Here is a 12,359-nt window from a genome sequence, read left to right as displayed (position 1 = left end):
GGCTTTGTGAGGTTAAGAGTAATATAGGGTAAAACAGAAGTGGCAGATGAATGAGATCAAGGGAGAAGGAATGGAAAGGAGAAAAAGAAAGAAAGGAAAAAGAGGAAAATTGGAAAAGAACACTATAAAGGGAATACGCAGTGAGAGATCAAAAAGAAAAAAAACTATTTTCCAACAAAGAGAAAGTTTGGAAATAAAATTAGAGGAAGAAATCATATTTAGTACAGTGAAAAGAAAACAGTAAGAAGGAAAAAGAAGAGGAATAATGAATGAAAACCACCAGAAAAGATGTAGCTCAGAGGCAGCTTCCTGATGGGTCGTCCGATGCTGGAGAAAGGCCAGCGACAAGGGCACAGATGTGGGTAAGGAGCTTGTGGACACTTGTCACTTGCTCCTTTGGTTTGTGGTATCCCTGAGCCCCAGTAAACAGGTGCTGCTTGTCAGCCCCAGTGGTTTTAGTAGCCTCTTTCTGTGGCAGATCCAAAGCCTTTCCTAGCCACTCTTTGCTTTGCAGTCTGTGGGATGGACATTTCTTCCCACCCACCCAAGACTTCTTGTAGCCAAAGGATGACTAATATTTCAGTGGCTCAGGGCATGCCTCCCAAATGAATTTTGACTTGTGGAAGGAAAGACAGGACTGAGATACATTCAGAAGTGCTTTGCGGAGGCATGGCATTATCGCAATAAGACGTAGTAATGTCATGTAGAAAATGTTAAGTGCCTCAAGGCAATTTCATGCAGGGTATGACATACTTAAACACCTAATTTCTCACAAAGGTAAAACATGACACACGACAACATTGATTACTAGAAGTATAGACTGTACCCCTGAAAAGTGTGTCTTCCTCCCACTGGTGTCTGCAAGCCCCTCAGGCCATACCACTCTTAATGAGTGTGTACCTTCTGACAAGAAATCCATGTATATCCAAGTGTGTGTTATCTAGCAGGCCTTTTTACTGTTAAACAGGTGTGGCACTATGTGCACTCTTCTATGTCCTGCTCCTTTCTATGCCATCAGTGCACTTAGATACAGTGCACTTCTGTCCATACAGAGCATCATCGTTTATAACAGGTGCAGAGTGTGTGTGGACCATATTTGGTTACATATGGCCACTGGCAAGCATCTAGCTTGTTTGTAACCAGTTTGCTTCAACTGTGAGCCACGCAGCAATGTGGATTCTTTTGTATGTGTCTTTACACCACATGGGTAAGCACATTTGTTCAAGATCAGTTGCTGGAAGTACAGTTCTTCAGAAACTGTGCATGTTTAAAATTGTTAGACATTCTCTATTGTCCTGCATAGAAGTGTATCAGTTTATACTTCCCAAGAGGTCTCAGAGGTGTCACACAACAAAATACCTTAAACATTTGATCGTTGTTAATCTTCCTCAAGAAAAACAGCTCCTTAACTGTGTTTTCTACAGTTACTCATTTCTGTGACAGTAATTGAGCACTTTTTCATATGTTTAAACTTCCCATTAGAATATATGGATAAAGTCTAAACAGTTTTAACAAGCTGAGTTCTGCATGGTGGAGGAAAATGTCAAATACTGCACATCCTTGAGTGCTGAACTCACAATACCCTAACAGGATTTTTCCTGGAAAAAAAATCACTTGTGTCTGGCTACTCTTGCTTTCCACAAATTATCTCTAGCAAGCTGTGCTTAGGTTGACTGAATTCACTGACTTGGATTTGTGGTATGTGTGGTGTAATGGCCAGAATTCATCATTGAATACGAAGATGCAATGCGTGAAGCAGGGATATGGCACCACCAGGCTGAAGTTTCTGGAACACAGACCACAGCACAGCTGAAGCTGTCTCCATATGTGAACTACTCCTTCCGAGTCATGGCGGAGAACAGCATCGGGAGGAGTGTGCCCAGTGAGGCATCAGAGCAATACCTGACGAAAGCTGCGGGTAAGGTGCACCACAGGGACCCAACAGAACGGAGAAGGGTTTCCCACTCCTTCCAGAGCCAAAGCTTACTCATGTGTGATGGCGTCATTTCTAGAACCAGATCAAAATCCCACGGCCGTGGAAGGACTAGGAACAGAGCCTGACAACTTGGTGATTACCTGGAAGGTGAGCCACAAAGCTTCCCATTTGCCTCGGTCTCTCATAGACAGCGAAGAATGAATTGTTTTAGAATAACATCTGTGCTTATATCCCTTTTCTCCTATTATGGAAAAATATTTATCTTTATTTAGAATGTGGTATTATATAGAAATTAAAAAGCTTTATTTCTGGGGCCAAAAATGGACAGTTGAAAAGTCCACCTTTGATAATTATAGCCAATTACCAAGTGTCTATCAGTCATCTATATGATGAGAATAATAATTCAATTATATAAGATGACAGGAACTGATGTATATGAAGCACTTAGCATAATGCATGCTAAATAAATAAATACACAAATACGTGCTCAAAAATGCTACTGTTATCGTCATCATCAAAGAGACCATTTAGAAGACCTGCATCAAGCTATTCTCAGCAGTGAGTTATCATTATAATTATTTTTATTTACTTTATCTGTATTTTCTGGGTTTGAAATTGAATAATTAGAATGAAAATATTGATTTGTGTAACATCAAAACCTATCTAAGATCTAGGCATGTATATGCACATATGTTAGAACAGACAGACCCAGATTTTAAATAGAGAGATGGTTTGTAAGTTTCTGTCTCCACGATGGTATGCAGTGACACAAAGAGGAATATATAAACTAAATCCAGATAACCGACTGCTGTAAGGTTTACCCACACTTACTTATGGAGCCAATCTTTGGAAGCCTTGCACATTATTTACTACTTTGGAATTACAATGTGCAGTTTCCCAAATTTGTAAATTTTCAAAGCTTCATTCCAAACCAACTTTGAATTTCATCACAAATGAAAAAAAAGGGAAGAGACCTCTGGAGACATGGGTATTTCATAGCTTGCATTTTAGTATTTGAGCATTCATTTTCTTTGATCTAGGAATTGGATTTGCCATTCCCGCAAAAGGTTGTACCATCATTCTCTTTGACTTTTTTCATAGCCCTTGAATGGTTTTGAATCGAACGGGCCTGGCCTCCAATACAAAGTGAGCTGGCGCCAGAAAGATGGCGATGATGAATGGACGTCTGTGGTTGTGGCCAACGTATCCAAATACATCGTCTCCGGCACGCCAACCTTCGTCCCATACCTGATAAAGGTTCAGTCTCTGAATGATGTGGGGTTTGCTCCAGAGCCAGCTGCAGTCATGGGTCACTCTGGAGAAGACCGTAAGTGTCCCCTGCTCTTTCTGTTATACCCTTGCCCAGATGGCCAAACCTACCCAGCTGCAAACTGAGGCTATTCCAGAGGATCCTGGGCTAGCAAGGGAGGAGAAAGAAGTAGCAGTCATTTTGCTTACTTGTCTGCAGTTGCACAGCCTACTCTGTGATAGTGATTCGGTACCAGGGGAATGGCTTGCTGGTAGAGCACTTTCCTAACGCGTGTAAGGCTCTCGATTCCAAACCCAGAACCTCCAGGTGGGGGGAAATCGAAATTCAAAATGTTAAACAAAAACTTGCTTTCACGGAGTCGAGTGAATGCATTTTAAAAAGTCTACTTTTAACTATCACTAATATGTAGTACAGGACTGTATACTATAGTGTGGAGTGTGTTTCAAGTCAAACTTATTGAATATTGTGGCGTTTTTACATGAAATAATAAACCAGCGATTTGCACCAACCTGTCCTGTCTTGTTCTTAGTTCCGATGGTGGCTCCTGGGAATGTACGTGTCAATGTGGTGAACAGTACCTTGGCAGAGGTACACTGGGACCCAGTACCTCTGAAGAGTGTCCGAGGACACCTACAAGGCTACCGGGTAGGTGAAGGGAAGCCCTTTGCGTTCTTTAGCTAGTAGCAGGGCCGTGGTGAGGGCAGCTTGAAATGCACACTGGTTGAGGTTGAAATTATGTGGCTTTTCTCTTGATGGACTTGTGAATCCATGAGACCCTTAGCTCAGTGCCTCCACCCACACCTACAGAATCCAGCTACAGCTGACTTGAGATCTTATTTATCTGGGGTGAGAAAATGATGTCATATCTGTCTTTCTCAGGTTTCCTGCCCTTTCTGGAACTGAACAGTCCATGTGAAACATGGCAAACTGATCTGTAAAGAAGTAGACTAGAACAAATCGCACATAGATTTACAGTTATATAGGCAGAAGGAATAAATCTGTCCTCTGACCTCTGACCTAGTGTTAGGAGACCACAAGACAAATTTATTAACACTGTCTCTACTGTTAGATAAAATACGCTTTAAGAGTCTGTGGTCCATAACTGAGGCATCCTTATGAACATTATCATCTTTATTTTCAAAAACACAGAAAGACTGATTCCTAGAGATGTTTTATTCACATATAGCTAAAGAATCTCACATACATTTATATCACTACTTTGATTTGACACTGACCCCTAGAGGATGCCTTTTGAACTGCACTGTTTTCTTTTTTCCTAATACTGACCAGATTTGGCATGTGTTGACTTATCTTGAAACATGCCTTTAAGTTCCTAAGAAGCCTTCAAGAAAATGTAATAGGCAAAGGTTCTTGCCTTTTGACCAAAGTTTGCAGCACTTTGCTTATCTTTCCAAAACCTGTGCCTGCAATTTAGAATTACTTTTAATTAGATGATAGTGTGGCTGAATGAACTAACCCAAGACTTGCAGTATAGGGTCATTGTGGCTTTGGAAGAATCCATCAGTAAGCCATAAGCTCAACAGTACCATAAAAAATGATAAACACCTCACCAGGGTGAGGATTAAATTACGTGATGTGCTAAATAGATGTGTGTAACTTCAAGAGAATATAAACAATGGCAGTAAAGTGTATGCAGGTAGAACACTTACATCTTCATTATGGTCATTTTTCTCACTTTTGAAAGAACCAAGTGAGACCCATTCTGTTTCATCCAATTCCTTTATATTCCTCCAACAAAATAGCAAAGCAGAACTCCTCACCATCTGCGGGTCTGTCTCTCTAGTCTAAGAATCACTATCCATCAGTTTGCTGATACTCAAGTACAGTGAACCAAGATATTTTTCTTAGAAAAGAGCAGTTCAGCTGAAAGAAATTGTGCACGGGCACAGGCACTCCTACAAGTCCATAGGATGAGCAAGAAGGGAGTTTCACAAGCAACAGTGCGTGTGAGGAGGTCAGAGGACAGTTCTGTGGCGTTGGTTATCTTCTCCTACCTTTATGTGGGTTCCAGGACTGTAACTCAGGTTGACAGGTGTTCACATAGCAAAGAATTTTATTGGCTGGGCCACCTTGCCAACCCCAGTTCTTGGGTTTTGTAAGCATAAGGAATCATATTGGTTTTCTGTGAGTCCTGACTTTGGTTCTTGCCACTTCAGATTTACTACTGGAAGGCTCAGGGCTCATCCAAAAGAAACAGACGTCACATTGAGAAGAAGATCCTCACCTTCCAGGGCAGCAAAACTCATGGCATGCTACCAGGGCTGCAACCGTACAGTCACTACACTCTCAATGTCCGAGTGGTCAACGGGAAAGGAGAGGGCCCAGCCAGCACCGACAGAGGCTTCCATACTCCAGAGGGAGGTACGGAATGGGTGTGTCTCTGGCATCAGAAACATATCCTGAAAGGTTTTGTACTGCAGAAGGCCCACCATTGAGAGAATACTCTGAAAACGTCATACATGATTATAACACAACACAACAAAGCTGACACAATGTCACTCATATATGAGCTTCAGAATCCAGAATGTAGGCTCCAGATACCTTCTCCTTATCCTTAGCATTTCCTCCTCACTTAGGGTATGTGAAACATTGTCAGTGTGTCTGAGTCATCAGCTTTCTGAACTAAGTTTCATTCTGTAACTTCTCTAAACTTTGTCTGGTGTAGCGGTCCACATCTTTAATCCCAGCATGTGTGAGGCAGAGGCAGGTAGATCTCTGTGAGGTCAAGGCTAGCCTGGTCTACAAAGTGAGTTTCAGCACAGCCAGTAATACACAGAGAAACTCTGTCTCAAAAAAAAAAACCAACCAAACAAAGCAAAACAAACAACCAAAAACTTCTCTAAGCTTTAGTAATTCAGTGTGAGTGCTGAAGGAAAATTCCCCAAAAGGAAGGTGTTTCTGTGAGTTGGGGTTGACTCATAAGCCTTCATGACTTCTTACAAAGTTGTACAGAGTTAGAAGGCTAGAAGTCTGGTATCCGGCTTGGTCGTGCCTGCAGTCCCAGCACCCAAGACGCTGAGGCAGAAGGGCTGTTTGCTTGTAATCTCTCATCAGTGAGGCCCTATGCTGGTCCTTTGGATGGTGGCGTAGAAAAGACAAATGGGATTAAAGACTGAAGTGGAGGGGGAAAGAACAGTTCGTCTGAGGTCACAGAGGCATTAAAAAGCTCACTTCCTACCAAATGCAAGATGTATAGCCAGAGTGGGCAAAGAGATACAGCAGTGAGAGAGGGCCCACAGATGCCGTGGGTGCTAACTTGTGGACCAGAAGCCTGCAGACCACAGTGTTCTTTTAGGATCTGTTGAGACATTTGAGGACACTACAGACCTCCAGAAACAACACCATGCAGCATGTCAACATACTTTTTTCTAGAGAGAAGAGACCTGTGATTTCCAAAAGTTAAGAACCAATTAGGCTGAAGCTTAGAAGCCCACGGCAGGCATGATTGTAGGCCCAGGCACAGCACAGGAGAAGGAGAGAAGCGGAGAGGATGAAGGAATGGATATGGCTGAGAGAGTTGCCAAGGTTTAGCATCCCAGGAGATGGTAAAAACAAGAACTCCAAATTGACTCTCCAGTTTCCGGCTAGAGTGAAGGAGGGATAATGGCATTATTCAAAGGTTTCTAGGGAATATGGCAGGAAGGCAACATCCTGGTGGAGATCAGCCCCAAAGCTCATAAAGACGGGTGTGAAAGATGAGGCCTGTTTTCCTCTGATAATTTTCCAGCCTCTGCCTAGCAGACTGGAAGCCCTTGTGCCTTGTCCATGCTGGGATGGGGTAAGCCAACATATGGGCCTCTTGTATTTTACTTTCCTGTACTGGGAAGCTGTGAGCACTTGGAATAAGCACAGCTCATCACTTGGGCAACCTGGCCTGGGCACAAAGCCCATCAGGCAGGGTGCTGGGACTATAAGGAGACACCTGGTTTGTTGGGGGAAATAGTCCTTAATGGGCGAGAACACAGCTGCTTCCTCTCAAAGGCCTGCATGGATGGTCTCCCTTGGCAACCAGTTCTCTGTTACACACTGAGTTAAGTGCTGTTGGCTTGAAAATAGATTGAGTACCTATAAAGATAGTCATTGTGTATTTTGAGAAGATGATTTTAATGAATTTAAATGGAAGTGTTTTTTTTAAAGAAGACAGGAGAAGAAAAGAAATGCATCCTTGCCACATATTTGTGTCACTGTATTTCCAGCAGAGTCAAAAACCAACCTGAAAAGCAAAACTTGGATCAATTGTGTAAATAGGACAGGTGTGTTGACTTCAGAATTTTTTCTAAAAATTGTGTTGACTGTTTGTTCTCATTAAAAGTCCCCAGTGCTCCCTCATCTCTGAAAATTGTCAATCCAACACTGGACTCTCTCACTTTGGAGTGGGACCCGCCAAGCCACCCAAATGGCATCCTGACCGAGTACACCTTAAAATATCAGCCAAGTAAGTCACCGCTATTGTTGTGAGATGCAAGCTGCTCATTTTCTGGTGTATGTGGTCCTTCAAGTACTGTTGCAGAAAGAGCTTCAGAGAATACCTGTATAGAAAAATGATGTATGTGCTATTGAAAATTAAGGTCTCTTTAGAACAATGCAGATTGCCAAATGTATCAATAGGCTAGGGGACCATTATCTGGCAAGAGAAAATGAAGTGAAAGCTTCTTGGCCACAAGATGCCAAGAGAATTGTTTGGAGTTGTTAACAATACAGAACTCCATCTGCAAAGGCAGAATAATAACTGCTGTTGCAATCCAACTGTAGAGGTCCCCTAGTTTGTAAGCCAAGAGGAAAATTGTTTTCACTTCTTCATTTCATACTATAGGTTACACATTGCAATTTAAATAGTTATCAGTGTCTTAGCCAAAGCATGAAAAGGGCTGTAAAAGACTTGTAAACTGAACATGACTGTTTTTCTGCTTTTGCTGAAACTATGACTTATGGTATTATTCCTATGACAACTAACAGGGAATGCACTTGTCTGTTACTTTTCATTGGCAGTTAACAGCACACATGAACTAGGGCCTCTGGTAGATTTAAAAATTCCTGCCAACAAGACACGCTGGACTTTAAAGAATTTAAATTTCAGCACTCGGTACAAGTTTTATTTCTATGCACAAACATCAGTGGGATCAGGCAGTCAGATTACGGAGGAAGCGATAACCACTGTGGACGAAGGTAAGCTGGGTATGTATAAAATCCATACAATTACAAGTATCAGGGGATTAAAAGGCATCGTGAATTTGTTCCTTCTCTTTTTCTCTTACTATGGAATATCCATCGTACCTAATAACATACTTACTTGTAATTTCTCATCCCAATGTACCAGGGGAAAAGTCAGTTATTTTGTTCAGCTGTTTGGTCATTTACTTTTCAAGCCTATACAAAACTTCTAACTTACATTAAAATACGGGTGTGAGGAGGCCGATGGTTCAGTGGTTGAGAGTACTCACTGCTCAGGCAGAGGACCCAGGTTCAGTTCCTGGCACTCACATGGTGGCTCACCGCTGCCTGCAACACCAGTTACAGATTTGAGGTTCTCCTCTAGCCTCCCGAGGCACCTGCCACGCATTGAGTGCACGTGAACCGTGCAAATAGACACACATAAAATAAATAAATACGTTTAAAAAATATCCAAGCAGAATAAGAAATAACAATATTTATCACACTTGAATTCAAAGTTTAATGTAACTTTAGTGCCTATACATATACATATGTGCTTATATATAATCTTGGTTATAGTCCCGATTCACCAGAAATAACTTGCTTATCTACATTTTGATTAAGAATTTCTAGCAAGAAATTAAAGACAATTAAATATTGCACTTATTTTATTCTTAAAATAGAAAATGCATTCTGGTATGCCATCTTCAGAGAAGGCAAAACATTTCCCATTAAACTGAATATTTTCAAAAGTGATTCGGGAATTTTTTGATTCAATGAAGGAATTAGAATAGTATAAAATGAGAGTAAAGAGACAGCTCAGTGGTTAAGAGTCCCTTTTGTCTTACAGAGGATCCAGTTTCAGTTCCCAGCACCCACATGATGGCTCACAACCATCAGTAAATCCAGTTCAGGATATCCGATGGCCTCTTCTGACCTCGGGGGGAGCTAGGCACACACACAGTGCTGATACATATGTGTAGGCAAAGCAATCGCACATACAAAATAAAACAAATCCTAAAAGTACTTACGTGTTGTAAAATATTTTCTGGTTTTGCATATCTCTCAATTGTAAAATTGCTTAAGGACTGAGTCATCTGGTTGTTGGGTATCTTCTATAGCTTCTATGTATGATATGAAATTCAAATTTCTGTTCCAAAAAAACGGGTCAAAACATCCTAATCCTTCTTAGAATAACGTACCTTAAGTAATGTTTGTATTTAAATATTGGGTAAATGTGGGGGAAGCAATACATTTTTTTTTTTTGCTCATGTGCCTGATATACTAGGCTTAACTCTTTTTGCATGCCTTAGAATTTTAATGAGTGCTTTTTATATGGCTGTACATGCTCATGGGTGTGTTACATCTAACTATATAGTGTCCTGTTTCTGTTTCCCTTCATTAAGCTGGTATTCTTCCACCTGATGTAGGTGCAGGCAAAGGTAAAATAATTCATCTGCATGACTTCATACCTGTGTGAACTTTGCAATGTTAAAATGTGGGGAAGTGCAGCATGGGTAAAAATGAGAAAATTAAATGTGCTCAGAACCACCAAAGGGAGATGTTCTGGGCCGATCATGGCTTTGAAATTAATTTCTATATAGTTTTGTAATAGAGAGTCACGTGTTTAATTCTCCCCAAAATATTTTCTCAAGACTTATCCCTGGTGCAAATCCTAATCTTAGATTGTAAGAATATGAATTTGGTTAGATCAGACGGGATGAGAACTGTATATTTGTCACAGTTCTTCCATATGGCTGTGCCACATATCAGGAATTGTCATACTAGATGAAAACAGACTTCTAGAAATAGATCAGCTGAGCTACCTATTGCTGTCTGACCTGGCCTCACTCCTGAACGACACTGTGTACACATACTCGATAACATTACAACACACTATCCTTCTGAGCTCACTCCTGGACAACTCTGTGCATGCATTCCGAATAGCATCACAACACACTATCTATCCTTCTGAGCTTTGGTTCATCAGTGTCCTACAACTGATCTGGGACAGAGTCTCTACAAGTGAGTGTTCCAGTCAGCCTGCATGTTCTGTTCAACTGTCTCACTCCACCCTTCTTCACCAGGCAAAGTCTCCCTGCCTGAGTTCTATCTAACCAGTGGTCTTCAGTGGGCATCTGTTCTCCATGAGTTCTGACAGCCCTCTGTGTCTGAAACACTTTCTAGGAGAGTGGTGTTTGATGACTAGTTGACACCATAGAGACCTACTCCCATCTTTGACCCCTGGCTATTGGTCCACCAGAGTTTGTTTTTAGAGAGTAGCTATGTCCTTGCCTCTCTGAGCTGTTTCCTAGTGAAGTGGTGATGTTTACACAGCCACGATTTGCCCTGGACTGTAACAGACTGGATGAGTCTGTATAGGAGTGAAGGAAAGAACAAGAGAGTGGGGAGCCTGGTCTTGAGTGTGTCCACTATTGTGAGCTTAGACTTGATGCATATTTTCTATTTTCTTAGGAAATCTGCTTCTATCCAGAGCCTTGGTGTTTTACAAAATGTATATATGATGGATCTTAGAGTCACTCTGTTCCATATGGACATCTCTTTTCTGGGACAATTATTAACTAAAATGATGGGTAGTTTTATAACGAATTATGCTATGTAACTTTAACTTAAGAATTCCACTTGCCTCTTCTTTTTTTTTTTTTTTTTTTAATCATTTTTTATTTTAATTTTAAATAGCTTGTTTCACATGTCAATCCCAGTTCCCTCTCCCTCCCCTCCTCCCGCACTCCCCTTCCACCCTCCCTCCCACCCTATTGCCAAATCCCTCCACATAGGGGATGTCTAGAGTCTATCATTTCACTCTTGGTAGGGTCAAGGCACTCCCCTAAGAGTCCAGGCTGAGAGAGCATCTCTCTTTGTGCCATAGGCACATGAAGACAGATTGTATACCAGGGATAGACACTGATCCACAGCTCAGAGCCCCATAGGTTGCCCAGGCCTTCTCACTGACACTCACATTTGGGGGGTCCAGATCAGTCCCATTCTGGCCTCCCCACTGTCGGTCTGGGGTCCAAGAGCACTCCCCTGTTCAGATCAGCCGTCTCTGCTGGTTTTGCCAGCCCATTCCTTGCCAATTTGCTCATCACTCCTCTCTCTCTGTCACTGGGTTCCTTGGGTTCAGTTCAGTGCTTAGTTGTGTGTTTGCCTCTGCTTCCATCAGTCCCAGGATGAAGGCTCCCGGATAGTTATAGACATCAAGTTCATTATCAGGAATGGGCATTCGAGGTGGTCCTTCCACTATTGCTTAGCTTGCCAATTGATGTTATACCTTTAGATTACTCGAGGTCACTCTGGTGCCTGATCTGTCTTCGATCCTATGATTCCCTCTTCCCCCTATTTTACCCCCACCTCCTCAACTTCCTGTTCCCCCATGACCCTTCTATGTGGCAAACGTATCCCTGTGACTGTGGCCAATGACAGCCAAGAACTTTTGCTTCCCTTGGGCTGCCAGTGAAGCAAGTCTGAACTCCCCATTGGCTCACATTGGAAGACGATATGAATTCTGTTTTTAATGAGCTCAAACTAAAATACATCTTTACTAAAAGTTTTTTTTCATTTGATGTTACTAAATTCAACTGTAGACAATTTCTGAATATAAAAAACAAAGGTAGAATTCACAATTGCATTAACAATTAAATAAAAGTAAATTAAGCCCTCAATGTAAAATCTAATGGACCTCAATAATAAAAGGAATAATAAATATGTAAATGAGAAAATGGCAAATCTGACCTTATTTTCAGTATTTTAATAGCACAATAATTAAATGCTGTTTAATTATGATATTTTACCATAGTGATATTTAAACTGAAGTATAATTCATAAATCTGAAGTTTTCTTCAAAGGCATCTTTTAAAATCTAACAGTGATGAATTGAAGTAGGCAGATGATCACTTCTCAAGTGAACTAGAGATTGAACCCAGTGGTTTGCACATGCTCAGTTTTCCTTCCTTTATTCTC

At 41.4% G+C, this 12,359-nt stretch overlaps 1 protein-coding gene across 50 annotated transcripts in view; it reads left to right on the top strand.

Moving 5' to 3' along the window:
- The window catches only part of Nrcam (neuronal cell adhesion molecule), a 276,086-nt gene that overhangs the window by 238,243 nt on the left and 25,484 nt on the right, over positions 1-12,359 (top strand). For 19 of the 50 annotated variants that reach the window (XR_005876354.1, XM_040743153.1, XM_040743150.1 and 16 more), the window contains 8 exons: positions 1,721-1,918; positions 2,013-2,083; positions 3,038-3,263; positions 3,736-3,851; positions 5,384-5,588; positions 7,540-7,662; positions 8,217-8,402; positions 9,785-9,820. Coding sequence is in view for 49 of the 50 variants with exons in the window: in XM_040743153.1 (XP_040599087.1) it covers positions 1,721-1,918; positions 2,013-2,083; positions 3,038-3,263; positions 3,736-3,851; positions 5,384-5,588; positions 7,540-7,662; positions 8,217-8,402; positions 9,785-9,820 (1,161 nt within the window). In the remaining variant the exon portion in view is untranslated. The remainder of the gene's footprint in view (positions 1-1,720; positions 1,919-2,012; positions 2,084-3,037; positions 3,264-3,735; positions 3,852-5,383; positions 5,589-7,539; positions 7,663-8,216; positions 8,403-9,784; positions 9,821-12,359) is intronic. The other 31 variants (XM_040743161.1, XM_040743155.1, XM_040743170.1 and 28 more) reach the window with 3 other exon arrangements.

Source organism: Mesocricetus auratus, unplaced genomic scaffold (assembly GCF_017639785.1).
Source record: "Mesocricetus auratus isolate SY011 unplaced genomic scaffold, BCM_Maur_2.0 Super-Scaffold_15014, whole genome shotgun sequence".
NCBI lineage: Eukaryota > Metazoa > Chordata > Mammalia > Rodentia > Cricetidae > Mesocricetus > Mesocricetus auratus.
The sequence above is the reverse complement of the archived record's forward strand: the minus strand, read 5'-3'. Positions and strand labels throughout refer to the sequence as shown.